General features: G+C 35.5%; 4 protein-coding genes across 6 annotated transcripts; 2 read left to right on the top strand and 2 right to left on the bottom strand.

The window, feature by feature from the left end:
- Positions 1 to 1,109: 1,109 nt before the first annotated feature.
- On the bottom strand, positions 1,110 to 3,943 carry LOC124843679 (endoglucanase 1-like). The gene is made up of 7 exons (XM_047320482.2): positions 3,617 to 3,943; positions 3,314 to 3,523; positions 2,995 to 3,195; positions 2,796 to 2,888; positions 2,522 to 2,683; positions 2,150 to 2,261; positions 1,110 to 1,868 (listed from the first exon to the last, which is right to left on the bottom strand). The coding sequence occupies exons 1-7, from the start codon at positions 3,926 to 3,928 to the stop codon at positions 1,369 to 1,371; spliced, it is 1,590 nt and encodes a 529-aa protein (XP_047176438.1). The 5' UTR covers positions 3,929 to 3,943; the 3' UTR covers positions 1,110 to 1,368.
- Positions 3,944 to 5,906: 1,963 nt separating this feature from the next.
- LOC124840357 (Transport protein particle (TRAPP) component) lies at positions 5,907 to 9,371 on the bottom strand. The gene is made up of 8 exons (XM_047316397.2): positions 9,213 to 9,371; positions 8,965 to 9,053; positions 8,536 to 8,599; positions 7,699 to 7,776; positions 6,635 to 6,711; positions 6,476 to 6,542; positions 6,270 to 6,377; positions 5,907 to 6,178 (listed from the first exon to the last, which is right to left on the bottom strand). Exons 1-8 carry the CDS (start codon positions 9,282 to 9,284, stop codon positions 6,149 to 6,151), a joined length of 585 nt encoding a protein of 194 aa, XP_047172353.1. The 5' UTR covers positions 9,285 to 9,371; the 3' UTR covers positions 5,907 to 6,148.
- A 7,676-nt stretch (positions 9,372 to 17,047) lies between these two features.
- On the top strand, positions 17,048 to 20,178 carry LOC124840348 (LIM domain-containing protein WLIM2b-like). 3 transcript variants are annotated; one of them, XM_047316386.2, is made up of 6 exons: positions 17,048 to 17,218; positions 17,422 to 17,647; positions 18,311 to 18,410; positions 18,507 to 18,541; positions 18,643 to 18,732; positions 19,742 to 20,178. In XM_047316386.2, exons 2-6 carry the CDS (start codon positions 17,513 to 17,515, stop codon positions 19,961 to 19,963), a joined length of 582 nt encoding a protein of 193 aa, XP_047172342.1. In that variant the 5' UTR covers positions 17,048 to 17,218; positions 17,422 to 17,512; the 3' UTR covers positions 19,964 to 20,178. The 3 variants fall into 3 exon arrangements, with proteins under 3 accessions (XP_047172342.1, XP_047172341.1, XP_047172340.1); XM_047316385.2 differs by having other exon boundaries at positions 17,049 to 17,218; positions 17,410 to 17,647; XM_047316384.2 differs by having other exon boundaries at positions 17,050 to 17,218; positions 17,404 to 17,647.
- Positions 20,179 to 23,346: 3,168 nt separating this feature from the next.
- On the top strand, positions 23,347 to 26,836 carry LOC124840351 (ARM repeat superfamily protein). The gene is made up of 7 exons (XM_047316390.2): positions 23,347 to 23,941; positions 24,252 to 24,338; positions 24,445 to 24,635; positions 25,263 to 25,458; positions 25,731 to 25,795; positions 26,390 to 26,491; positions 26,576 to 26,836. The coding sequence occupies exons 1-7, from the start codon at positions 23,429 to 23,431 to the stop codon at positions 26,721 to 26,723; spliced, it is 1,302 nt and encodes a 433-aa protein (XP_047172346.2). The 5' UTR covers positions 23,347 to 23,428; the 3' UTR covers positions 26,724 to 26,836.
- The last annotated feature ends 467 nt before the right edge of the window (positions 26,837 to 27,303 follow it).

The raw sequence follows: 27,303 nt of genomic DNA, 5'->3' as shown, positions 1-27,303 counted from the left end.
ATGAATCAATTTCTTTATATCTTTAAATTGGGTTAAGACGGTAAGAGTGTGAGATAGAATGATTGAACTAATTATTGTTGTTTTAGGTGGGTTGGTGGGTCAGCTTAACCAATCACGAGTTTACCCTAGATGTATTGATTGTGAGTCTAATATTTGAGTATGTTTTTCATAACTCTAGCTAAATTGGTAAACAAATTATATAGGAATTCATAAAGAAATTAATATTGTCAAAAGATTAAAACTGGTTAGAAAAATATTCAGAACTAAAGGTGAATTTTGTAATATAATAAGGAATTAAAACAAAGTTTACCCAATAGAAAATTATATATGACTTGTAAGTCACATTTTTGTTTCAAAAAGTGGAGTTGAGAGAGTGAAAAATAATAAAAACAAATGAAAAGATAATGAAAAATAAGGCTATTTCAATTAAAATAAAAAAAATGAAAAATGAAAGAAGATGAAAAAAAATGTTTGTGATAGTTATAAGTTATTTGATAGATATAATAGTTTTTAGAAAATATATAAAATAATACATTTATAAAATAATCAAAACTATTTTACTATTAGAAATTAATTTTATTTAATATTTAAATTATATTTTATTATTATTATTATATATTATCATTATGTTTATATATATATATATATATATATATATATATATATATATATATATATATATATATATATATATATATATAAACGTAATGGATTATCATCTACGTTTATGCATATGTAAAATAGATTATTAAAATGTCAGTTTCTTATTTCTAACTTTTAATATATTTTTTTAAAAATATAATACTTGTTGATTTAGTGTTTTATTTTTTTTAAAAAGAGAGATAGATTTATTATAGTTTATAATACACAAATCAAACTAATGAAAAGAAGATAATTTTATTTAAGTATGCTATTTTAAACATTAAGGTACGTGTATATTTTAGGATTGTTGTCCTGAAAAATATCTTGGTTAAAAGTTTTGCTATTACGACAATGTGTCATTAATTTGTCAAAATAATTATATGTTGACTTGTTTTAAAAAATACCAAGGGAAAATTAAAACAAAAATCATCATAGCATGTAACAAGAACTAATAAGTCTGAAATACATGTTTAACTTATAAATTTTAATAAATATTTAAACTTATAAACGAGAAAATTACTTTATAAAAGACTTTTTGTAGTTAGGAGAGAATAATAGATTTGAGAAAAATCCTTACTTGTCAATGTCACCTTCGGTGGAAACATTCATCACGGACCTAAACGATATGGGGCCAACGCCATACTGAGATTCTTCTAATTAAATACAAGCGTCAACTACAGGCACTAGTGTTACTACACTACTATTGTTTATTTTTCATAACTATTCCTAATAATAGGTTGGTGGTTTAGCAGAGAAATAGGCAAGAGCACCAACAAAGGGTGCATTGATGTACGTTGCTGGCTCTGACTGCTGATAGTTGTTTCGATCATCGGAGAAGTTATCATTGCTATCAGGACCACCTACGATGGCTCCAACAAGCTCATTTGGATTGGGAGAGCCTGCATACAGATATTGAAACCCCTCGTTGCAGGAAATGTGCTGAGTCCTGGAACGAACCGAAGGTAGAGAGGAACCTCTGTGATGGACATGCTTTGGGTAATTCTCCCCAAAACCCACCATATACGACATCTTTCTTGGATTATCGCCTAAAATGTAGTCAACTTGTGTTTTGGCTAGTGTTACGAGGTTTTCACCCGTGACCGTTGAAGTCCCACATCTGACAACGCCCCCGTTTGCAGAAAGATACTTAGCGTATGTCAACAGAAGGAGACTCGTCGATGTCACATACTGCAAATTGCTCTCACTCCCCTTGTAAAGAAGCCCCCCTGCACAATTTCACAGTAAAATGATTCACTAAAAACGTCAAATAAAACAATGAATCATGACTTTTTATTAAAGACAACAAATTTTTTTCTTTGCTGAATTAAAGATTTTGTTAGTCGTACGGTAAATAGTAAAAAAAAGAATTTTTGTGTCTGTGAAAATATTATTACCCTCCTTTTACTTTCTCAATAATTTTTCCAAGGACTATAATATATTTTTCTAAAGAACCATCATTTTTCTAAAGAACCATCAGGATAAATATTAAATAATCGAGAATTTTTACCTCGGGTGTACTGAGCCTGAGAACCAGGTATTCCAGACATTAGCGAACAGATGTAATTATCTGAATGTGCCTTGTATAATTGGAACTCTTCTGAATTTTTCTCCAAGAATTCCTGACATCGAGTCCATGCAAAATGAACTTTGTAAGTGACACATATATACAAAGTTTGATGGCATGTAGGGTCACATAAAATGAATTTAGAATCTCCTTGCAACCTAAAATCAATTTGTATGTTTAACTTTTATCTGGTCTATTCTTCAAAAGGTAAATGTTTTACAAGTTTATTTTGTTTATGAAAAAAGTTCAGTTTTTTCCCCTAAATATAAAAAATCTATCTACAGGAAATTTGAGTTGAAAGTAAACAGAGGGTACCTTGGAAAGGAGGATTTTAGTTCCGGGTCGCTTGTCATCCCAGCTGAAGGAGAAACCATCATCATCAGCACCTAAAATGTGGCCATTGGATCGAATATATTGCATGTATGAGCTAGTTCCTGAGGCTTTATAAATCCATGATGCACCCCACAGAAGTTCATCCTATTTATTTAGCATTTACAACAAAAACAAGTCCAATCAGAACCCATGTATTCGTGCCACATGTTTCATTGTTACAAATATAATTAAGTTTTTGAAGCTATGTGAGCCTTACATGGTATCCGGAGTAAGAGCAGTAGAATGGACAGACAACAGAACCAAGAGAATCACTGTAAGAACCCCTGTAACGGTCTGCAAAATTGAATACCTGAAAAGAAACATTCAGATTGATTAATTGGACAATTAACATACAGAACACTTTAGCTAGCAAGAAATGAAAATGGAGGAACAGTTTTTTTATATTTATTAATTACTTTGATGGCTGCTTGAAGCAATTTGGAGGAATACGCTGGATCCGAATCTCCGAATACTATTGAAGAAGCTGCCAGTGCAGCTGCTGTCTCTGCTGCTACATCCGATCCTGGGTTTTGAGCTGATACCTTATACACATTGCGTGGAGTGTCCATATCTTCAGGCCTTTCCCAACACTTGTGATCCATGTTCGGGTCTCCTACCTGCATTAATCAACCTCTCGTTCATTTCTAGCAATTTCTTTCATGGTTTCTCTTAGAAATTTTGCACCAAACTAAGCATGGAACTTAATTTGGTGGCTGTTAGATAAAGTATGCTCACTTGGACATATAATGTGTCAGGGGTGGTGGTGGCAGCCTTAAGAAGGTAATCTGTGCTCCAGCGGATAGCAGCTCTAGCGTTTTCAATCTGGTCCATCATTGAGCTTCCAAATTCAATCACACTCCACGCTAACAATGTTGTAGTAAAGGCCATCGGCAACCCAAACTTAACGTTATCTCCAGCATCATAATAACCACCGACCAGGTTTACCTGAATTACAACATTAATCGTTATTAAACTCTCAGTGAGCAAAACTATACGACAGTTTAGTTTAAAATTGTAATTACATATAAATGTATATACATGATAAGAAGAGCCGTCGGACAATCCAGAATCTCCCCTCCATGTTAGTCGCTGGTTGGAAGGCAATTTTCCAGACCGTTGTCCCTCAAAGAAGAGAATGGATTTCTCAAGAGCCTCCTGGTATTCTTGAGATGTGAATGCTAAGCTTGGTTGATGAAACGAAAAACATAATATTAACAACAGAAAGTGTAACATCAGTGAAAATGTGGTCGCCGAAGCCATTCCTTTTCGCATGTGCACTTGTGAGACAGACAGAATTAGAGGCTTCAGAGAATTGAGTGATGGTTTGTTTATATTTATAACGTGGGACATGGGAGATTAGTTAACTAGTCATCGGGTATATATGGATTAATTAACACCAAATTAATTGTTTCAAAAGTTGTCATTTTCAGTGGTAATATTGGACTCACAGAAGATTTTTTTCGTTTCGTGGTTTAAAAGGAAGGGTTGGATAGGTCACATGATGAACTGCGGCAAACGGGGCTAGCAGAAAGTCCAAACATGTGACTGCTTTATGGAACACTTGAGCTGAAGATAAGCCATTTTGTGGTGAATACATTGAAAATAAATGGACGTTTGATTAGGATATAGTAGTTATGTTACTGTGGTTATTATTGGCGAAACTTACGCCAGGAAATTGGACTTAAAACTAGTTAGAAGACGGGTATCTTGGAGAAGTGAAATTTGTCTGTAGCAAAGGGAGGAAGTCACGGACACAAAAATAGGAGTCACATGAGGAAATGAAGGAGTTGACGGCCAGGAGTACGTAGCGAAAGAGAGACGGGTGCTGTAGAAGGTTTGCATGAGAACATTTTAATGAATATAGAAATGCCAAAGAACCAATAAGAAGAACCATGATGTGTATCACGTGACAGGGATGTTCACATGAATGGTCAAGGATTCGTGCATTTTTCGGTGGGAAGAGAAAAGAGATGCATCTTCTGTGAATTGCATGAGAGAGGAAGAAGATGTGCTCAACACTTTTGTTTATTAAATTCTAAATTTTGAAATTGGATTGCCATTTGATTTACAGCATCCGTGATTTCAGAAAGATGGACCGGACTTATCCCAACAACCGCTGATTTAACAACAGACTCAGCACACTGCGGAGCCTACCAATCAATCGTATAAGCAGTCGTTAGTATTTTAGTAGGAAAAATTATTTACACAACAAAAGTTCATCTATACTCCTACAGAGTAAAAGTATCAAGTTTATAAAATATATGATGTGATAAGAAGAAAGATAGAAAGAAAAGCTAAGTGCTTAATAAATGTATATAAAATAAAAATGAATGCATTGGCATATCAATTCTTTTTCTACTTCAAGATTATTGAAATTCATTTTTTTTTCATACAAAATACCAACAATAAATATGTTATTAAAAACGTTATTTCATCCTCTACAAACACAAATATTATATTATTTAATTTAAGAGAAAACTAGAAATATATATTATTACATTAAAAATTAAGATCGTCACCAAATTTTAAAAAATCTAAGCTTTTAGTCATTTTGAGAGAAAAGTAATAGATCTTACTTAAAATTCTATTTAGGTGTTGCAAATACAAAAATTCCCCCAATTAAAATATTTAGAGTAAATTAAATATAAAAATTAATATTTCGAAACATAAATCAATTTGAATTTTTTTGAATCGGTGAAAGTTTAGAACGTTGGTATTCTTTATAAATACTTTAGTCTAGCACATCACGAAAGTAATATGAAATATATATATATATATATATATATATATATATATATATATATATATATATTAAAAATTATATAGAAAATAATAAAAATTATTACAATAATTAAACTTTAACTAAATAAAACAAAATGATAGAAGACAAGCATATCTAACACATAATCACTAGTTTCGCTAGTATATATTAATCCTATTCAATTTGTAAGCAAAATTATTTGTTAAGAAAATACACAAAGTACTCAATGTACAAACTTTATCATTTCTAACAATCTTATCGAATCTAAACAGATTTTTTTTATAAAATATTTTTCGTCTATATAAAAAAAATCAAATAAATGTAATAAACCCTTCAAAATTAATACTAACTTTCCTTTTTCAACAACTACTTTACTTTGTCAAGTTTTCAACTGCTTATGCAAAATATAATTTGTTTTATATTTTTTTTATATCATGCTCTCTTTTATTTATAAAAGATACCCATCGTTGGGAGATGACGGAGACTCCACAGGCGATTTTAATTCCATGCTTTGCTAGCAAATCAAGCTTTCATTTCCTCGGTTTTATGCTCAATTATTACAGGGGGTGAGAGAGAACTTGAAAATAATAGCATCAACACGAACAGGAGATTTTTTTGTACAATGTAATTCAGTAAGGATAATTCCGACCATAACATACATCAGAATAAAAATCACTGAGTTCAGAGAAATCAATAGGGTAGTGAAAATCCTAAATTACTTTTTCACATGCAGTGGTGTAAGTTCCACATCTTTCTATGGTGGTGTACAGCATTACAGATATCATAATTAAAAATTCTTGGTATAAATATCAGCCTAATCTTGCTTCTCTTTGTAGCACCTGGTAGGTAGAAACCGAAAACGAAACTATCAGTTTATAATTTAGCTATCAGCATGCGTACACGTAACAAGTAAAAGCAATGGAAGTATACCTCTTCAGCAAATTTTATCAAAATTGTCGTCCGTGGTCGTTGTTGACCTTCCATAGGCACAAAATGCGCAGTTACAACAGCCGGAAATCCGGCACCGTCCAAAACGCCCTACATTGGTAGATGAAACAAAACAAAACTACTGATTGGATCTTTCTGTAAGGATTAGATAACCAGATGACAGTAACTGAGCAAGAAAAAATACTTACCCGTACTATTCCAGCAACAAATGCTCCACAGTTAAACGTCCCCATGTCCTTTGGGATAGAAATGAATCTATAAAGCAGAGATCCATACAAGCTCACAACTAATTGATGAACAAAAATATATTATGTAACAGTCAAATAAAATGTCGATACTGAAATTACTTGTTTACTAGAAGCTCTTTTTCACTAATCATGTATTCATCTTCATGTTCGGTTCCTTTCTCCAGTGAATCAGCTACCTAATATAAGAAGAAAAGCATTGAAACTTAAGGAGCTACTAAAAAATTAAGATAGTTGCCAACTTAACGCATTCCAAGGGAAAAGAGTATATGACATGAAAAAACATAGTAGAATAATTAGTGCTCTATTATTAAAAACAAATGGTATCAAAGCTCCATTGGGTTCAAGCTCGAGTCATATCTCTTACATCATAACTACAAGATATATTGCCTAGGCAGGTATTGGACTATTCGAACAGCTAACGCACTGTGTTTCGGGTCTATCACTAGAGCAAAGTGGACCGTACATGAGAATTTCCAAAAGACACGTGGGAAATCATGATGTAGAACACATGACTAAAATATACAGGTTCGTCAAGAACCAACGTTTCATCAATGATTGGTGATTCTTTGTATAAATAAGTAAACATGACATGATGATGATCAACCCAACCCAGCATGCTCCCAAGCACCAAAGATCAGTTAATGGACATCCATGATTAGGGGAATAAGACCTAGTAACCAATAGAATATAAAATAAAACCACAATATATTTACTTGCTCTACATTTAAAAAACCTTAGACTAGGCAGTGTTCTTATTCCAAATACCAAATCAAGATGAACCTTAAGATTACTGTGAAGACCCACACAAGCTTGCTAAAGCCAACCATCACAACTTTCAAGAGTGAACAATCAAAAGGGATTTGTATAAAGTAGTCTATCTTGTCATGTAATGCACGATTCACATCTACGATAATCTTCTTTTCAAGAGTGCAAGGTGAATATTTCTTGTGACAGAATTCCACAGAACCTTTTTGCCAGTCTGCCAAGGCTATGCATAACAGGATGACAAAGGCTCAAAACGAAAAAAAAAATTCTCATGTATCTAAGCAAAGGATATTTCATATGCTGGTGTAACACAACATTTATTTCACTTCTCCAAACATCGAGATAATTCAGGTAATGATGGAATGGAACAGAAGCAAATTTTGATAAAAGGAGCTAACCTTTCCAAATAGTACTTTCCACACTGTACTGTGTACAAAAGAAAGAATACCCAACAGCCGTGTCTCTCTTCTGTTTCCCTGTAGTTTAAGAATAACTATACATCAATCATGGAAAAAAAAAATAACAAAAAAGTACAGATGCATTCCACCCTCGTGACCAAAATTAAATCAGTTAGAGTCAAGCTTCAATATACACAAACAAAACCAACCAACATACAAGCCCTTCTTTGAACCGTGATATCACAAAAAAAAGGATGTGCACGGATTCTCTCACTTTATAGATCGAAGGTTAACAGGCCAAAGGAGTGGATCAGTCTGTTTAATACAGAGAGTAGAAATGGCACATCTATTAGTCTACGTGCAATTAAGAGTTGTTAATTATAATAATGGATGGCTTGTACAACTACTGATGAGATTTCCTCTTTCGTAGTAACAAACTATCATTACCAAAAATAACCTAATCAAGAAGAATAAAAGAGTAGAGATGGTTATGAAAATGCCACAGGCTCAGAAATCACTTGTGATGATCTGAACACTAGTGTTTTATCTCTGCTCCTCCTTCATTTGTTTGACAAAAGAATCGAACCCAAGTGATAGCTCATATAGCTTACAACTTACAAGTCCAAGACTCCAAGCACAGGCTCATGGATCGAAATATAATACCCATGCATAGTTTTAAGCCATCCAAAGTGATAAATCCTTCAAATAGAGGAAACTGCTGGATTGCACAGTATAGGATCCCCTCTTATCTGGGTCAAGGATTACCTAATTTGATTTCCAACCCCGGTTGTGATAAACAAAGAAAACGGTTACAAAAATTTGTGCCAGAAACCATACCTTATCTCTGTGGCAAAGCAGCTCAAGAACTCGTGCCCCAACCGCATATCCAGCATCCTCCAGTCTGGTAGATTTACATTGTTAGATACTAAACTAATAAACTAATTCGCGTCAATTTGAATATATACATTGTTACAGTACAACAGTAAAGCATCAGGAAAATGATGTTTTCAAGCCAAATCAATCTAGAATTTATATATCTTCAAGCTTCTTTAAATTTCAAACAAAGTACGAAGGCACTATCCAATTGTAACTAACATTTCAGACTAAGAGTTAACTTCCTGGATCTATGAAAGCAAAATAAATCTTCCTTAACAATCAAGTACCTACTTTTTTTATCACACGATCTCCCAAGTTTTAACCTACGGATAAAATAAAAACAAAAGCGATAAGCGATTATGATTAATTCAAAATGCAATGGATGATAACCTTCGTTCGAGTTCCCCAATGTTATCGACCTGCGTTTGGTTGTACTGAACAAGCTCTGAAAACAAGAACGCGAATGCACTCAAACTAACCTGCAACAACACATCAAATTAGCAGTGGAATTGGAAACGCGGAATCAAAGTGATGAATAACGCGAGATCTGGATCGTTGATCTCGACGAAGTGGTTTAAATGGGAAGAGATAGAGGGAGAGAGAGAGAGAGAGAGAGAGAGAAGGGTAGAGAAAGGGACCTCTTGCTTGCCCTTGGCGAGGGGCTTGTCAAGGACGTTACCGTACTGCTTGGCCTTTCCGACGCCGATCATCTTCTTCTTGCTTCTCTTTTTAGGTTAACACAGATTTGCCTATTTGATCATTTTCGCTATACGCTATATTCAACATTTAAAAATTTGAGAAATACCATCACTTATTACAATCAATTTTCTTTTTCATCAGCCCTCGCCAGTTAAAATTAATTAAAATATATTGACGATGCATAAAAAAAAAAAAAAAGAAGCTCTAAATTTTAACTACAACTTTTTCACTATTTTGGCATGAGAGTTATTTTATAATTTTAGAAATCAATACTATCTCAAGATTTTTCTTAATAAACTACCATAATTATCCTTGTTAGATTAACTAACTTATATAGGAATTAGCTAAAGGTTTACGGGGTCTGTATTCCAAAATTATAAAAACATAATAAGATAATTATAAAAACATAATAAGAATAATTATTTTGTTTCGAAGTTTTAGATGTTAATAACTAATGAGCTTGGAGTAAAGTTATAATAATCTCTTTTGAATGTAAAATTCAAATTGGGTCAACCCAGATTAGTACAAAAGACTTTAGAAGTTAAAGTACGATGCTTTATAATTCTTATGCTGGATTAAAAGGTGTTATAAATAAACTCTATCAAATATATATTCGTTCTCAATTTCTAGTTTGTTTTAAGACACAAACTTTTAACTACTAAATATTTGATATTTAAAAAAAAAATTCCATTGGTGGTTTAAGGGTGTTTCGGTGTACATTTTCCTGCGTTGCTCCTGGCTGTCTGGGACGCGTGTTCTGCTGTCTGGGATGCTTGCATTTCTTCAATTGTTGTTCTTCATGTTCGTCAAAGGAGGGGGAGGTACCTGCAAAGATACTCCGACGCTCAAGTCAGATATGAGTTATGGAGCTGAAGCTCAGAAGAGAGCAATTGGATACTGCTCTGAAATATTATTCAGGATCTCTAGAGCATAAAGAGAGCGTACCTGGACTTGGGTCTTGTCACTGTATTTATAAGCAAAATAATGATAACCACCTTACCTAAAAGTGTGGTTAGTGGCTTTGACTGATATTTTAACTGTCTAAAATATCTAAGATATTTATGTTATTACATAAATATCCTTACTACATAACATGCCCCCCAAGTCCGAGTTAATCGTTCCGTTTTATGAACGTGGTAACTCTAGGACTTATGAGTTTGATGGAGGCTGTCTTCGCTGTAATTAGAGAGCGTGTGCAAGTAAGGAATTTGATGGACAAAAAGGAGGCGAAGACGAACGGCAAAAACCAAAAGGTTGAACAAATTTGAGGTCGAACGGCCAACTTCTTGAGTGCTCGTTAATCATGAATGTCGAGCGATGTTTGAACGCTCGCTGATACGGATTGGCGAGCGCTTATGGAATGCTCGTTGAAACGGAATGTCGAGCGATGTTTGGACGCTCGTTGACGTGCATTTGATTGTCGAGCGTTGAGGTCGACCGATTGACTGAGTGGACGATCGTTGACATTTGATTGTCGAGCGTTGAGGTCGAACGCTGACTGAGTGGACGCTCATTGACATTTGATTGTCGAGCGTTGAGGTCGAACGCTGACTGAGTGGACGCTCGTTGACATTTGATTGTAGAGCGTTGATGTCGAGCGTTGACGCTGTACGACTGACTGAATGGACGCTCATACACATGAGTTGGCGAGCGGTTGAAACCAAAGGGAGGCCAACGGCCGACTGCTTGAACGCTCGTACATGGATTGTCGAGCGGTTGAAACCAAAGGGCGAACACCTTTGAGGCCGAACGGCCGACTGCTTGAACGCTCGTCCATGAATTGTCGAGCGGTTGATGTTCTGGGTGTTCTGGGGCGAACATCTACCAACGGGAGTGTGTCTCTTTGTTCTATGCACCTGGGTGTTCTAGGGCGAACATCGGCCAGCGGGAGTGTATCCCTTTATGCACGTGTTTGTTCGATGCACCTGGGTGTTCTAGGGCGAACATCGGTACCAATAGAACGAACGTCATCGGATGTTGAGGCGAAATTGCCGAACGCTGGGGACAGAGTGGACGAGCGTTGGAGATCAAGCAGACGAACGTTAGGAGGCCGAACAGGAGTCAGGCCGAATACTGGAGCGCTCGTGTTGAAGATTGGTCGAGCGGTAGAGGTCGAGCGTCAGAGTGATGAACTAAGAGAACTGGAGCGTCATTGGACGAACGTTATACATTCGAATGAGTAATTGCTGGAACGCGCGTTTGAGCTTGGGACGCCTCAAAAACGAACGTCGTTGAGGTACGCGAAGCAGAACTTGGGACGTTCCAGGACGAACGTTATTGACGCACGTAAGGCTGTTTGCGGGATGCGCGAGGATGACCGTTAGTTAAAGAGGCCGAATAAGAACGTGGCCGAACGAAGTGACGAACGGCTTGGGCCGAACGCTTGGAACCGAACGTCAATGATGTCCGAAAATTCTAGGTCGAACGTTACTGAGCGAACGTTACTCAGCAAACGTTATGCGTGTGGACGAGCGCTTGGGATCAGAAAGGACGAACGTTCCCAGGAAGAACGTCATGAGGGACGTTCGAGGACGAACGTCATTAGGGACGTTCAAGGAAGAACGTCATGAGGAACGTTCAAGGACGAACGTCGTGAGGGACGTTCAAGGGCGAACGTCGAGAGGAACGTTCAAGGGCGAACGTCGAGAGGAACGTTCAAGGACGAACGTCGTGAGCAACGTTCAAGGGCGAACGTCGTGAGGAACGTTCAAGGGCGAACGTCGAGAGGAACGTTCAAGGGCGAACGTCGAGAGGAACGTTCAAGGACGAACGTCGTGAGGGACGTTCAAGGGCGAACGTTGCTGATTATTGAGAGCGGAGTGGACGAACGTCGTTGGGGATGGTTTGAACGTTCGTCCCATTATTGCCAAGCTGCCTAAACCAAGTGGAGTGTCGAGCAGTGTTTGAACGCTCGTTGAAATGGTTGGACGAGCGCTCGTTGAAATGGTTGGACGAGCACTCGTTGAAGTGGATGGATGTTAATGACGAGCGAACGGTGGAACGTTCTGGACCGAACGTTAATGACGACCAAAGCAAGCATCAGCTGTAGTTGAATGGACGAGCGCCTGCAGATCTGAGGCTGAGTAATGGACGCTTCAGGACGAACGGTGTTCATATGTCCGCTTTTACGTATAAGATATGATTATCTGCACTGTAAGAAACAATACGAATCCTACAGGTGAGATCATTTGGTCAAGTTGCAAACCTGATGGCTGAACGTTCATTAGCCCGAATGCTGTACTCTTGAGGACGAACGTCTTCTGTTTGAACGCTCGTCCACGTTGAGTGTCGAGCCTGCGAATCCAAGGCCGAGGACGAACGATCCGAGGCGAACGGCTGGTGGCTTGAACGCTCGTCCACAGTCTTTGTCTAGTGTTGGAATTCGAAGGGTGAGGACGCTCGCACATACTGATGGTCGAGCGTTCGAGTATATGCGAGGCCAAACGCTAGAGGCCGAACCTTGATGATAAATGAAGTGACGAGCGCTCTAGACTGAACTTGTATGGTCATGCAAAGTGACGAACGCTCTGGGCTGAACGTTGATATTGATTGCTGAGCGTTCGGTCCAGAAGGCGAGGTCGAACATCTGATAGCTGGAACGCTTGTCCACGTTGAGTGTCGAGCGTTCAAATCCGAGTGCGAAGACGAATGGTTGATTGCTCGAACGCTTGTCCAATGGCGTTGTCGAGCGTTCCAAAATGAGTGCGTGGACGAACGTCAGTGACGTAGGCTGAGTACAAGACGTTTCAGGACGAACGTAGTTGGCGTACGTTCCAGGACGAACGTAATTGGGGACGTTCTAGGACGAACGTAATTGGCGTACGGTTGGCTGAGCTTGGGGACGCTCCTGGACGAACGTTATTGGCGTACGCTAGGCGGGCTGGTTAAACTATATGGCGAACGCTTTTGAAACCGAACGTCTGATTCCTTGAACGTTCGTGTGGTACGTGTGGTCGAATGCTTGAGCGTCCTCGTAGCTGTGAGGCCGAACGTACACGAGGCCATGGCGGGACGTTTCAGGACGCACGTCCTTGCCGAACGCGAGACAAGTGGCACGCTCGTACAGATTTTGAATGGACGGCTGGCGTTTAAAGTTTGGGGAATAGAAATTGGGTTGGATGACGTGGAGGCAGAACCGCATGACGCGTGGATGACGCGAGTGTTGCGGAAGACGTGGATAATGGGTGACAACCGTCTTCTTCCCGCCTCTCTGCAACATCTATCTTTACCCCAAAAAACCCTAGAATCAATCGCACCGTGGAACGATTGGAGACAGCGCAAATTGGAGATGCAGGTGTTGCCACTGGTGAAGGCGGCACTTGTCTGAGTCGAGGCGGCGATGGAGGATGATTTGGTGGTGCCCCTGTGACAGCAGCGCCTGGTGGCGCGATGGAGGCTTTTCTGTTCTTAGTTTCAATTTGGGGATTTGGGGATTTTCGGTGCTCAATCTCGATTCTGTTCCTTGGGGTTTTGATTCCTGTGTGAAGAGTTCGCCATTTCGAAGGCGTGAAGATGGTATTGACAGCGATGCAGTGATTTGAAAGAGCGGCGGCGCTATGAGTTTTTGGGTTGCGATTTGGGAATTTAGGGTTCCCGTCGTTCTGCGATTTCTGGTGTAATTGGGAATTTGGGAAATTAGGAATTGTGTGGCTTTTGTTTGTAGAAGGAGAAGATACAAGGGTTCCCTGGAGAAGATGGTTGCACGTTTTGGGGTTCTGTTGGATTGAGAAAATGGTTGTTCCTAATCACAATTTGGGTGCAGATTGCCATGAAGAAGGCACGATTTCACGACGGCGTTGTTCGAAGATTGAACTAGGATATGCGAATCGAGTTTTCAGAGGTTGGGTTTGATCTTTGTGTCTTGAATTATTGCGTTTCAGTGGTTCAGGTACAGATTTGTGGCTTTGATCTTCGCAGAGGTGTTCACGGTAGCGTTAACGGCTCGCGGAGGAGATTCCTTGTGGCGATGCTGCAGTTTGATTCATTGAGGCCGAGGCTCCTCTTGTGGCTTCTTTGGGTTGGCACTCGGCCCCACGGTGGGCGCCAAAATGTTTCGGTGTACATTTTCCTGCGTTGCTCCTGGCTGTCTGGGACGCGTGTTCTGCTGTCTGGGATGCTTGCATTTCTTCAATTGTTGTTCTTCATGTTCGTCAAAGGAGGGGGAGGTACCTGCAAAGATACTCCGACGCTCAAGTCAGATATGAGTTATGGAGCTGAAGCTCAGAAGAGAGCAATTGGATACTGCTCTGAAATATTATTCAGGATCTCTAGAGCATAAAGAGAGCGTACCTGGACTTGGGTCTTGTCACTGTATTTATAAGCAAAATAATGATAACCACCTTACCTAAAAGTGTGGTTAGTGGCTTTGACTGATATTTTAACTGTCTAAAATATCTAAGATATTTATGTTATTACATAAATATCCTTACTACATAACAGAGGGTAACAAATTAGGTTAAATCTAACTTTTGTTCCTAAGGCTCCTTATAAAGTGTGGCAAAAATCTGAAAGTAAAGTAAGAGTCTTTGCTTGAAGCTATATCTTATAGACTAATAATTTCTCTTATGTTCAAATGAACACATTTTAGAGGAAATTTTGATGTTAATAATTAGAAAATGAGCAGATTTTATTAATCCATTCACAATAATTCATATTGCATCATGACCAAACACCATCACGGACAAACCTCTCTCAAAGTCCATAAATATATTTTTTTCATTTTTATTATGAAACATCCAAAATATAATTTCCCAGAAGTGTGTTTTGCTTTTGTTGTTTGACAAAAAAAAAAATAACGTATGATAAATCCCATAATTTCTTTCTTCATTTTAGGCCACCAAAATATATTCTTTAAGTCTTATTTGTGGAATTCGGATAAATATTTTAAGTTACTCTGAATTTTCCTTAAATTAGTTTGCATATATTTTCTTGTACAAGTAAGCAAATTTCACCTTGATATATCTCTATGATATTTTTTTATTATTCTAAATGTAAAATAATTTCAAAAGAGGTGAACAACAATGGTAATTTGTGATATCATGTCTTAAAAGAATCTAACCAAATTTACATCTGGACCTTCTATATTAAATTTAATTTCTATAAGAATTTAGACCATAATTCTAAAATGTCTTCGATATAATTTTTGAAATACGTTAAAATGTTGTCAACGAAAACAACCACAAATTTATCATAAATTGATGAAAAATAAAATTGAATAATATATGAAAATGACATTAGTATTAGTCACATCAATTACAAAAAAAAACACACATAAAAACATAATTAATTATCAAATGAAAAAGAAGCACCTCAAATTAAACCAAAAAAACCCACAAGAAAAAAAGAAAGATTAGTTATAGCTGTATGTGTAATTTTTTATAACTTTAAGGTATTTATTTTATTTTTTATTTCAAAACTATAAAGTCATATATTATATATTATTATATTAGTAATATTATTACTCTCTGTTAGAAATGAGTTTCACATTACTTATATTCTTTATATTTATCATATACTTATATAAAAAATTTAACAGATTTTCCAACTAGTCATCCAATAGCGAAATAGTAGATGAGATATAAATTTCATAAATATCACTGAAATATATCTTAATAACATTTAAGTAATAAATTTAAATTTAATTTGGTATCACAAAACATTTATAAAATAAATTTTGCATTTACATGCGAACTGTATTTCTATATCCTATCTTTAAATAATGCGTCTAAAGTTTTTATTGTTAATGTAATAATAATAATAATTATTATTATTGTTATTATTATCATTATTATTATTATTATTATTATTATTATTATTATAAGAATAAGAATAATAAATTGGAAATTCTATTTAATCTAATGAGGATAAAAAAAATTATTTATAACTCGTCTTTAGGCTCATTTCTTTGTATGTTTTGCTTCATTTACTTCAATGATTTTTTCTCTTATTTATTTCACCATTTAAACAAAAGAACTATTTGGTTTATTTTCTCCTTGTTTTTTAATATTTATCTACACAATAAGTTATATGAAATTTGTGCTCAATACCCATTTTGTACGAAAATAAGATGTAGGTCATTGAATTGTGATCATACGCGTATTTAATTAATGTTATTCATAACATATTTAATTAATGTTATTCATAACAAAATGAATATTGTTTATATTTTGAAATTTCGACGAGTTTAATTTACTTCCGGTTTTTTTCTTTATCAGTGTATCAGTTTAGGAAAGAAAAAGAAAGAAAGAGATTAATCCATTATTAATTAATTATTAATAAAACGAAGTTTGAGGTCTGCTAATTTTGATGGTCTGATTGGGTTGTTGGCCATGAACCATGACTCAGAGACAGAAAAATAAAAGAAAATAAAAAAAGAAGAGAAACAACATTAGTGGACTTTACCAAACGAATAAAAAAGTGTCAATGGAGACAGCAAGGATATTTGTATCCTCATTCCTAATATTTATTAATCTTTCTTTCTGATCTTATTTATTGAAAATTAAGTTTTTTTAACACAACTTAGTCCAATATATTTTTTGCATTAAATATTTGAACTAAGATATTGCTCACGAAAAAAGGGCAAACTTAATTTTTTTTACAATAAAGGTAATTTAAAAAATAAATTTATTATTATAAACTGAATTAATTGTTTTTTTAATTATAAAGAGTAATGGGAAAGAATATTATTATTTGCAATAGAAATGCATTCATTTTCTCTACTCAATGGATTTTCATTATGATGACCAAGATATGATCTGTTATCAATCAATATAAATTGAATGACATTCATTTTCCAGAGTTCCAACCAGAGTTGTCTCTCAACTTCATCTTCTTGTTCTCATTCACTGTCGCCCTCAGAATTTCTCACTCTATCTTTATCTTCAGCTTTTCAGTTCAAAGTTTCAGATCACAACCGATCCACCATTCACCACTTTCTCTTCGCAAGGTATGCTGAAAATGAAATACCCATTTTGACTGCGTTAACTCTATACCATTTCATTTCTCTCAACCATACCAAACAGATTCATTCATACGAGGATTTTTTAAAGCTTTCAAAATTTCTTTTTCTTCTTCGGTTTGCTCCAACTTTTTGTGCTCATTGTTGTTAATGTTTTTGGTTGACATGGGTAGCTCAAGTTATTGTCATAGGCAAATCTAACACTAAAAGTAGTCATTGAAGCCGATCCAGTGCCTTGTGAATTTGGAATTGGTGGTGAAATTAGATCTAAAAGCCACAGCAATGTCTTTTATCGGAACCCAGCAGAAGTGCAAGGCTTGTGAGAAAACGGTTTATCCCGTTGATCAGCTTTCTGCAGATGGCACTGCTTATCACAAAGCTTGCTTCAGGTGCTCCCACTGCAAAGGAACATTAAAGGTACCTTTTTTGGCGTTATTAATATGATTTTGATTTTGTTTGTTTTTGTTAGTTGCATTATTTATTTGATGGCTTATTAATACTGTTGTTTATTGATATTTGTTAAATTCTGCTAAAGATTCTTGCTTTTTGTTTGACGCTGCCTTGCATCCATGTAAAATTTCGACGGGAATTTTAGCTGACTAATAAAAAGAATTTTATGATCTTATCAGAAAAAGAATTAGGACACCACCCTCATTCTCTTTTTAGAATTTGATGAAGCTAAGAATTTTTGGAGTCTAAAATCTTCACTCGCTTCTTGTAATGACACAGATCTGCTCCTTTTACTTCGCGTCTGAAGAAATAAACTTTTCCATAGATACTTGCAGGTGAAAAATATAAGAAAGTAAAATCCATTGAACATTTCCTATAAGCTAAAATCAACTTATGCACTTTAACGGGAGGAGCAGCTATATTACCAAACTTCTCTAAAAATTGAAGTGCTTAAATTGATTTTAACTTATCGGAGAAACTCAATTTGTTTTACCTTCTTATTTTCTTTCCATGTGAGTGTTTGTGAAGTTTATTCGAACAGTTAGTAATGTTGGACACTAACTGAGTTAGCATTAGTGTATTTCAGTTTAAACTTTCATACGAATTATTTGATGACCTTTTTTGTTTCAGCTGAGCAACTATTCCTCAATGGAAGGAGTTCTTTACTGTAAACCTCACTATGAGCAGCTCTTCAAGGAGACTGGCACCTTCAGCAAGAACTTCCAGTCACGTATGTGTTGTTCTTTTTCTTTTTGAGGTGAAGCTGTGCTTGTGTGATTTTTGAATCAGATGTCGCTTTAATTGGCCACATTTTCATTTTGAACAGCTGCAAAGTTAGCTGATAAGACTACTCCTGAGCTGGTAAAAAGCTTTAGTTTGCAATTTTCAAACTTCATTGTGATAAACAGGTCTGCAGCATTTGGTATTATTGAATAACCATTGGCATCTTTTGTTTTTTCCAGACAAGGTCATCTAGCAAAGCTGCGAGCATGTTTTCTGGCACACAAGAAAAGTGTGCAACATGTGGGAAAACTGCTTATCCATTGGAGAAGGTAGGATTAAAAAATCTCAAGCAAAAATACTTGATAATGGTCAATATTCATGAAAATATTTTGTTACAAATTAGGCATATGGATGTTTAAGTGTTAGGAGTCTTATATTGAGTACAATAAACTACTTGATGTAGTTGTCAAGCCTTGAAACTCTTTTATCTAATGGACTAGTATTTTAGGTTTGGACTCCCCTTTTGGTCTGGTCTGGTACACTTGATTCTGTGAAATCAAGCGTGTTACTGCCTCAAAAATAATTATGTGCAAAGGAGGAGTTTGAACTTCATTTTCTTTTTGGACCACAGCTAGACTCTGTATGGGGCATATGGATGGACATCCTTATCTTAATGGGAGATAATTGTGTGGAGATTAACTTTCATATTTTATTTCTGTGCTTAAGATGATGAAACATATTAGTTCATAATTCTACAGGTCAAGAAAGCAAAATTATGTTTGCTTGTGAATAATTGTGGAGCTTCTCCTCCACCCACAAATGGTTACTATAAAATTTCCATCTAACGAAATCCATCCTGAGATAGTGACATATACCTGGCAATTTGTGTTTGTGGTAATGTCAAGCTCTTGTATTAGTTTCTTCTATTCTTCTGTCAATAGGATGGGAGAGTAGATTGGCATTTGTTTTGGAAACTTTTCAAAATTCATAGATTTTGAATGAGAAATTGATTGTTGTGTAGTGTGACATTGTTTTAGAAAACTGTTTTAAAGCCAAAAGGTAAGAAGGGAATCAACCATGACCTTGTTACACACTGAAAATCATACTGGGGGTAGCTTTGTTAGAAAATGAGACTTTTTTACTTGAGAGAAGTAGCGCCGCTGGAATGGAAGTGGATAGTATATAACCAAACTGAAAAATTTACTAACTTTATCTTGAATGAGAAAATGTAATTCTAATCATTATAAATCTGCAGTTCTGCACATAACCATAACTAGAACTTAAATTTGGTTTTCTTGTTACTATTATAAATGTGTGTATCTTTTTGTTTGATTTTAGGTAACAGTGGAAGGGCAGGCCTATCACAAATCATGTTTCAAGTGTTCACATGGTGGTTGTCCCATAACCCCATCGAATTATGCAGCCCTTGAGGGCATTCTGTATTGCAAGCACCATTTCTCCCAGCTTTTCAAGGAGAAAGGGAGCTATAATCATCTGACAAAGTCTGCAACAATCAAACGGGCGGCGGCAGCAGCAGCAGCCACTGTTCCAGAATCTTGAATGTTGCTTCCTTCTTCTATTGCCTTTTCTTTAACAGAACATTTTGGTCTATCGAGCAAGTGTTTGTATGTGTGGCTTTTTTTCTCTCGCGACTTCATCATTTCTGATATTTTTTACTTACACATGCGTGGCGTGCAAATCTTGTGTGGTTTATTTATACAATGGACATTCCGTAATGACTAATGAGTGCTTGATTTGCAAGATTATCATCCTAATTTGATGATATTGCCTCCTTTACATTTTCCACTCAGTGTTATCTTATAGTTTATATTTGTATTCTTATTGGAGGTTTTGGTATCTTTCTGCTTTGGGTCTAATAAGGGCAAAGAGTTGATACAATTTCCCACGTAAAATATTGGATATTTTGGAACTCAAACGTAAGTTTAGATTCCTAAGCTGAGATCATTTGAAAAAAAAATATACTAAAAGTATCTAGTAACAGTAAGTGATGAAAAAGTTTATATTAAAAATAACTATATCGGTCTTTTTGTGTACTATTCAATTTGTTTTTTTGTTTTCATTAACGTGAGAATCAAACTCTCCCTTCTTACAAAGACTCATTGTTATAGGAATATATAAATTTTGGAGCATTTGATTAGGGAAAGGACAAGGTTAACAATAACCATGGTTTTAATTATGTACCAACCTATGTAGCTTAACTTACAATTCAAACTGCACTCAAAAAGCTTGGTCCTTTTACTGACCATAGTTTTAATAAATTAATACATAAGGAACACTGAATGCAGCCTCTAAAAATGGCTAAAATTTTTTGAACTTAGAAAGATTTCAGTCAATTTTGAATGACCTTACAGATAAGTGATTGACAAAAATAATTAAACTTAATTAATATGATATTGCTCATTCTTAAATTTATATAAATGTAAATTATAAAATAAAGAGGTCAATGTTAGTCTGATCCATTAGATTAAAAGATTAAAGGATTACATTAGATTTTAAGTTAAACTGCATTGGTGTACTTTTCACTTTTGGTTTGATTAGTCAAATCTAACAATTTGACAACTCATTTATAATTAAGTAAACATATTATTAAGGTTAGAACATCTCCCGTACGGTTTCCAAAGTTTTAAATTTAAATTGATTTCTTATGAGAAATTGATACTGAAACATGTGAATATGATATGATAAGAATATTGAGGATTATAATGATATTAAATTTTAATAATTAAATTAATGGATTTGTTTATATTTAAAGATGATTTTGAAGGAGTGAATTTAAGTTGATTTAAGAGGAAAAGGAAATGAATATGAGATTGTTTAAATTAAGAAAAAGATGATATGATTTGAATGAACATGAAATGAATGTTTGGGTATGACATTGTGGATAAGATAGATTAGTAAATATTTAATAAATAAAATTATATTATTATATTTTACTTTTGATAAAAATAAATGTGATATCAATAAAAATGTAAATAGAAAAAACTAGGTTAAAATGAAATTGAAGTTGTTATTTAAAATTACAGAAAATATAATTTGTTATTATTATATTATTTATTATTATTTATTTTATTATTGTTGTTATTAATATTATAATTATAAGTTTATTTGTAGTGTTATTATAATATGTTCCTATAATATAAACAACAATTCAGCAATATAGAATTTTATTGAAATAAAATAATCTTGGTTTATATATCAAATAAAAATTGAAATGATTATAATTAAATTAGACAATAAATCTAATATATACAAGCAGTAGGAAATTAAATTATGTCACACATATACACATATAATTATTAATTAACCTTGATCATATAAGTAAAATAATATTTGCCTTCAACATGAATCAAGGATCATGGATTTGGGGAGAGAGAATGAATGAATTTGAGAGGATTTGAAAATAAATTTTTTTGTTGTTTATTTGAGTGAATTTGGGTGTAGGTGAGAGTAGATTTGAAATAATTTTTTTTAATCTGTCACATCAATCAAATCCTACACTAATTCTCATAAACATTGCTTCCAAGTCCACTCTCATTTACCTCTAAATTCACTCAAATAAACAACAACAAAAATTTGTTTTCAAATCCACTCAATCCCAAATCCATTCAAGTTGTTATAATCTACATTTTCTATAAAAAAGGACTCATGACGATAAGCTAGTCCATAAATAGATTCCCGAAAAAAAAGTGGGTATAGGATGTCCTGGTATCGAGATCTATGGAGTTCTAAATATGCTTTATATTGCTCCATTAAAAAAGTCTATTTGGTCAAACAAAGAATCAGAGATTCATTGGATTATCAAATGATACATAGTGCGATATGGTCAAAACATAAAATTATAGGTATAAAAATATACCTAGAAAACAAGTAAAACCCATTCACGGACTCTCTCTAATCGATTTTTCGCCTAATTTTTGTTCTAGGATAACGAGCTAATTAAGAATCCTTTATTTTTTTTACCTAATCGCTCTTTTGATTTTGGAAAAAATATCTTTATCAATATACTCTTTCTTTTACACATTTATCGCTACCCCAAAATACCAAAAGATAATGGAAAATAGCTATATAGTTAGGACTCATAAAAAAATAACCCATTCACCGGAAAAGCTTTTCCCACAAGTAATTTAAAATAGGTTTAATCCTTTTGAACATCCCTATTTGGAGAGGTTTGTTTCTAAATGGTCTCAATTAAGTCCCTTATTGTATAAAATTGAATCAAATTACACCTTATCGTTAATTAGGCTGGACGGCGTTAAAAATTTTGATGCGTGGCTTGGTGACATGAGCAAGTTGTTCTGACGTGGCATACTTGGTCGCTGAGTTGACTTTCTTTTAAATAAGTTTGTGGTCGGTCACTCGGCCTGGTGGTCAGCCACTCGACCTGGTGATCGGTCACTCAGCCTGGTGGTCGACCACTCGGCCTGGTGATTGGTCGGCCACTCTTCTTGGTGATTGGCCACTCGGCCTGGTGGTCGGGCAATCACCAAGTCGAGTGACTGACTACCAGACCGACCACTAGGCCGAGTGACCGACCACCAGGCAGAGTGACCATCCTCCAAGCCGAGTGACCGACCATCAGACTAAGTGACCAATCACCAGGTCGATTGGCCGACCACCAGACCGATTAGCCGACCACCAGGTCGAGTGATTGACCACCAGACCGATTGATCAACCACCTAGCCGACCACTAACTTATTTAAAAGAAAGCTAACTCAGCGACTATTGTATGTCACGTCAAAACAATTTGCTCATGTAACCAAGTCAGACATCCAAATTTTTAAAGTCGTCCAACCTAATTAACGACGAGGTTTAAATTGATTTAATTTTATACCATAAAAAAACCTAATTAAGACATTTAAAATACTAGTAAGTATTCGAAACAAACCTCCATGTTAAAAAGGATTAAATTATAATTCATAATATACAGTGACTTATTACGATGTCGGTTATAGAAAACCGGCGGGGTTGCCATTAGTGGCGGAACCAAACCCTAAGCAGTACCAAATGTTGGAAGCACCACCATCTTCCCCGCTCCGAGAACTTCTTCTCCGTTCATCGACCCGACTATCGGAGTCTCTGGCCACCGTCTCCTACACTCCACACCGAGCCTCCAATATCTCTGTCAAAGCCTTTCTCGAACCCCTCTTACTACCCACAGCCTCCGTCAAAGACCTCGCTCTCGCCTGCGCTCTCCTTTGCTCTGCCGCCTTCGACCATTCCGGCATTCTCTCATGGATCCCCAGCCACCTCTCCTCTCTCGCAACCTCGTCCTTCTCCGAGCTCTCCTGCGCTTATCTCGCCGAACTCGGCGACGGAAATCGTGATGGCGCTGTTCCTCCGGAGAAGAGGTTGGTACTGGAACTGATGCCCGAGGTTTTGCCACTTTTGAAAGAGAGGATTCAGGAGAGCTCCATAAATAAGTCCGACGAGAGTGACGAGTTCTCCGCAGCATCCGTGAGAGTTCCCGTTGGGTTTGCCATTCTCGCTGCTTTTCAGTTTAGATGGTTTATTACACAGGTTAGATATCGGTACTTTGATTGTATTTTATCACAATAAAATAAAGATAACAATATGATAGTTCAATTTTTATACATTTTTAGTATAAAATAAAATATATTCTACATTTCCAACGGACTAGAAATTTCGTGGCAATGCCTTTTAAAGTGGTTAACTGGTTATTGTAGAAGTCAACCAATTATCAGTTTGTGACTGGATTTGTAAAAAGAACTCATGCTATGGATGCATGCATTATTTACTCACAACTTCAAGTTTGGTTCAGTTAGTTGTCTATGCCGAGACATTAAGATAATAATTGGATTTATAACAGGTTGATTATCCTCATTTGGGTAAATTGTGTGGATTGGTGATTCCTTGTGCATTGACTGCTGTTGATCATTGGTCCGCGGTAGTGAAGGTATGTGCTGTGCTGTAATTGCAATAGGAAGTTCAAATATAATCTAATGAATCTTGAAATAGTTCTGTTTGTGATGACTGAGTTTTGATCTCTTGTGTGACTTCAGGGTCAGGGCATGATTAGCCTCGCACATATTGGGAGAAATGTGGATGCAGCTGAGCTTGGTGGGTATGTGGACGCTGTTCTAGATGCCTGTTGCCAGAACACGGCTTGTGATGACGAGATATGGCATCATGTGGTTGAGGCGTCGGTAGTTCTTGTGACTCTTACCCAGAGAAGCAATCCCCGTAGTCCTTGGTATATTCATTCATTTCCTTTCTATTATCTTTCAATTGTAGATGTTATTATAGTTTCATGGAATTTTTTACAGATTTTTACGTGTTCAATGCTGTTGGGAATTCTGGCATTCATATAATTAGCTATCTAAATAAGCAGGAAAGTGGATATTATTTAGCCATGCCCTCCATCTTTATGCAGTTGGTTCTTGACTTTTGTACAGACTTACTTGAAACATAGTTTTCCCTTCTCAGAAATATAGAGTATTGTGTACGCGTTGATTATAATCCGTTAGTACTGATACTTTTCATTTAATTACAAGGGAATAACAAATTACAAGCTCTGTTTATATTGCAAAGGAGGAAGTTTTGCCATTTAATAGACCAAGGGAGCATAAAATTTTTAATTCTTTGTACAAACTTTTACTATGATTGGTTAAATGATCTCAATCTCATCAAGTAGAGAGTGAATGAATATAATGTTAATGTGGCAGATTTTGACAGTTAGGTGTAACAAGCAAAGAATTTTTACTTACTACTTGCGAGGGTGTTATTTATTTTGGTCAGCAAGTTTCCTCAATCTCTAAGGTGTTGGAATCCTTTTGTTTAAATTCTTGGCTCTTTGAAGCATATATTGCATCTTGAATAGGTTTGAAAGGATGCTAAATGAGTTTATAAGTCACTTGGAGCGCCAGCCCAGAAATAAAGATCGCCGAATTGCCTGGCTTAAATATGCTGATTCACTATTTAATGGAGTTGGTCTCGTGCTCTTAGCTCACTTCAGGCGCATTTTTCCATTATTTTTTCAGTGGATGCACGCTGATGACAATGAGACTATTATTTTGGTGAGTACCTTTATATGTATTGAAACTTTGGCCGACACTTTTAAAAGTTTATCATACTGAACCAAAATCATTGGTTGTAACCAGCATTGTTGAAATGGATGTACGTTCAGAATAGTTGAATTGTTTATCTTAGAAAAAGTTTCGACCTTGGCTTTCTTTTCGCAGTATGATTTTGACATTGATGAACATGTATGCTACTTTGTTCTTTTAGTATTTGGTAAAAGGAAAAAAAGTACTTTCTGATTAACTCTTTCATGATGTGCATTCTGCAGGTTCTGAAATGTACATATATAATTTTGAGACTGACATGGATAAGGAACTCACCATTTATTGCAAAGTAAGTTAAAAAAATGACCGTATGCACTATTTCTTTAAGATAAACATGGCAGTTATGTACTTGAGAAATAGGGATTAACTTCTGTAGCACTTGAGCGTATCCTTTACTTGTTTGTCTTCGTCCTTATCATAGTCAAAACATTATTCTGTAATGATCTGGTGCAGATATTTTATTGAATTTCCTTTGCCATGATATGGGATCTTTAAGTTCCCTTTCTTTTTTCTGATGTTTACAAGAAGATGAGGCCATGACTTACTTATTTTCCTATTTAATGTTTATTCCATCAATGAATGATGTTTCTTGACATATTTTTTCCATGGTGAATGTCTTGATCTCCAATTCTAGACAAGGGTTGCCTTAGAAGTTAATTTTTTGGAAGCCAGATGCACTAGAGATTTAGACTACATCAGCAATTTTCCTTTTCTCCTAGCCCATTTCTAGGGTTTTGAATTTTGAAGTTACTGAACTTAATCTTGGTTTCCCACTTAAGTTGCAGAATGGGTCCGTGAGTTCATGGACTACATTTTTATTTCTATTCTATATGTGCCTTGTTGATATAATTCATTCGAGCACATAACTTCATTTTCACTTCAGATTGGTAGATGAACTTGCCGTTGTGTATAAGGAGGCAGCATTGGGAACAGCTCGGGAAGATATTAGAGCAAATATATGTCAGATACTGATCCTACTTCAAGAGTAAGGCTTTATTTTTTGATTAATTTCTTTGTACCAGTGATATATCCATACCCTCATTTTGTCCATGTCCTTCTGTGCATCCAGAAGCAAAGGCCTGCGTTTTGATGCGGCTTGGGACAAGCATCGATCGGATCCAGACTTGACCACTCTTAATCTGTCACTAAGTAGAAGTAATACTAAAACTGTGCCTTCAGAGGATTGTCTTCAGCAGGGTTCGGTACCCGTTCAATGATAAGTTTATGTTATTTCAATGTTACTGCAATTCGAGTCATACGGGTACATGTAATTAAATAGGAGATATCTTGGGGCCGAGAATAATAAACACGCAAGTTTAATTTTGTTTTATACTTTTTGAATTCATTTTTTATTATTTTCAACTTTAAAATATCTAAGAAATTCATCCACTGTAAAATATATATATAAATTTTTTCAGAAGTGAATGAAATTTCATCTCTTAATTAACCTGTAATAATATATGATAGGATTTCTTCATTGTGTTTATATGATAGGATTTCTACATTGTTTTCGGATTTTACCTTTGTTATCATTTTAAAAATTATAGTATAAATTCACAAGGACACTAATTTAAGTAAATAAATAAAGTTTAAAATATGAACATTGTAAACTTTTCTAATTCTGGAAGAAGAAACTATAGAAGTGAAGAAAGAAATAAACTAAGAAACGTGGTACTCAGTAATCACAACCCTGGAAAAATATCCTAATACACTTACATATTTGAATGTCGCTTTCTTATAGTGCTTTATTTTATTCGTCATATGCTTGACGGATATTTGTAATCACATGTGAGGAGG

Source organism: Vigna umbellata, chromosome 5 (assembly GCF_029865625.1).
Source record: "Vigna umbellata cultivar VRB3 chromosome 5, Vumbellata_1.0, whole genome shotgun sequence".
In the NCBI taxonomy this organism is placed as follows: Eukaryota; Viridiplantae; Streptophyta; class Magnoliopsida; order Fabales; family Fabaceae; genus Vigna; species Vigna umbellata.
The sequence above is the reverse complement of the archived record's forward strand: the minus strand, read 5'-3'. Positions and strand labels throughout refer to the sequence as shown.

Bases quoted from the DNA above. Each gene is read 5' to 3' on its own strand.
- LOC124843679 (XM_047320482.2), bottom strand. From the start codon at position 3,928: ATGTCCCACGTTATAAATATAAACAAACCATCACTCAATTCTCTGAAG. The intron at 2,889-2,994 runs GTAATTAATAAA...GTTTCTTTTCAG, and splicing joins TGCTTCAAGCAGCCATCAAA to GTATTCAATTTTGCAGACCG. The intron at 2,262-2,521 runs GTACCCTCTGTT...ACTCGATGTCAG, and splicing joins CTAAAATCCTCCTTTCCAAG to GAATTCTTGGAGAAAAATTC.
- LOC124840357 (XM_047316397.2), bottom strand. From the start codon at position 9,284: ATGATCGGCGTCGGAAAGGCCAAGCAGTACGGTAACGTCCTTGACAAG. The intron at 6,378-6,475 runs GTAAGTATTTTT...CTACCAATGTAG, and splicing joins TTGTTGCTGGAATAGTACGG to GGCGTTTTGGACGGTGCCGG. The intron at 6,179-6,269 runs GTATACTTCCAT...TCTACCTACCAG, and splicing joins TGATAAAATTTGCTGAAGAG to GTGCTACAAAGAGAAGCAAG.
- LOC124840348 (XM_047316386.2), top strand. From the start codon at position 17,513: ATGTCTTTTATCGGAACCCAGCAGAAGTGCAAGGCTTGTGAGAAAACG. The intron at 18,411-18,506 runs GTATGTGTTGTT...CATTTTGAACAG, and splicing joins CAGCAAGAACTTCCAGTCAC to CTGCAAAGTTAGCTGATAAG. The intron at 18,542-18,642 runs GTAAAAAGCTTT...TGTTTTTTCCAG, and splicing joins ATAAGACTACTCCTGAGCTG to ACAAGGTCATCTAGCAAAGC.
- LOC124840351 (XM_047316390.2), top strand. From the start codon at position 23,429: ATGTTGGAAGCACCACCATCTTCCCCGCTCCGAGAACTTCTTCTCCGT. The intron at 23,942-24,251 runs GTTAGATATCGG...GATTTATAACAG, and splicing joins TTAGATGGTTTATTACACAG to GTTGATTATCCTCATTTGGG. The intron at 25,459-25,730 runs GTGAGTACCTTT...TGCATTCTGCAG, and splicing joins ACAATGAGACTATTATTTTG to GTTCTGAAATGTACATATAT.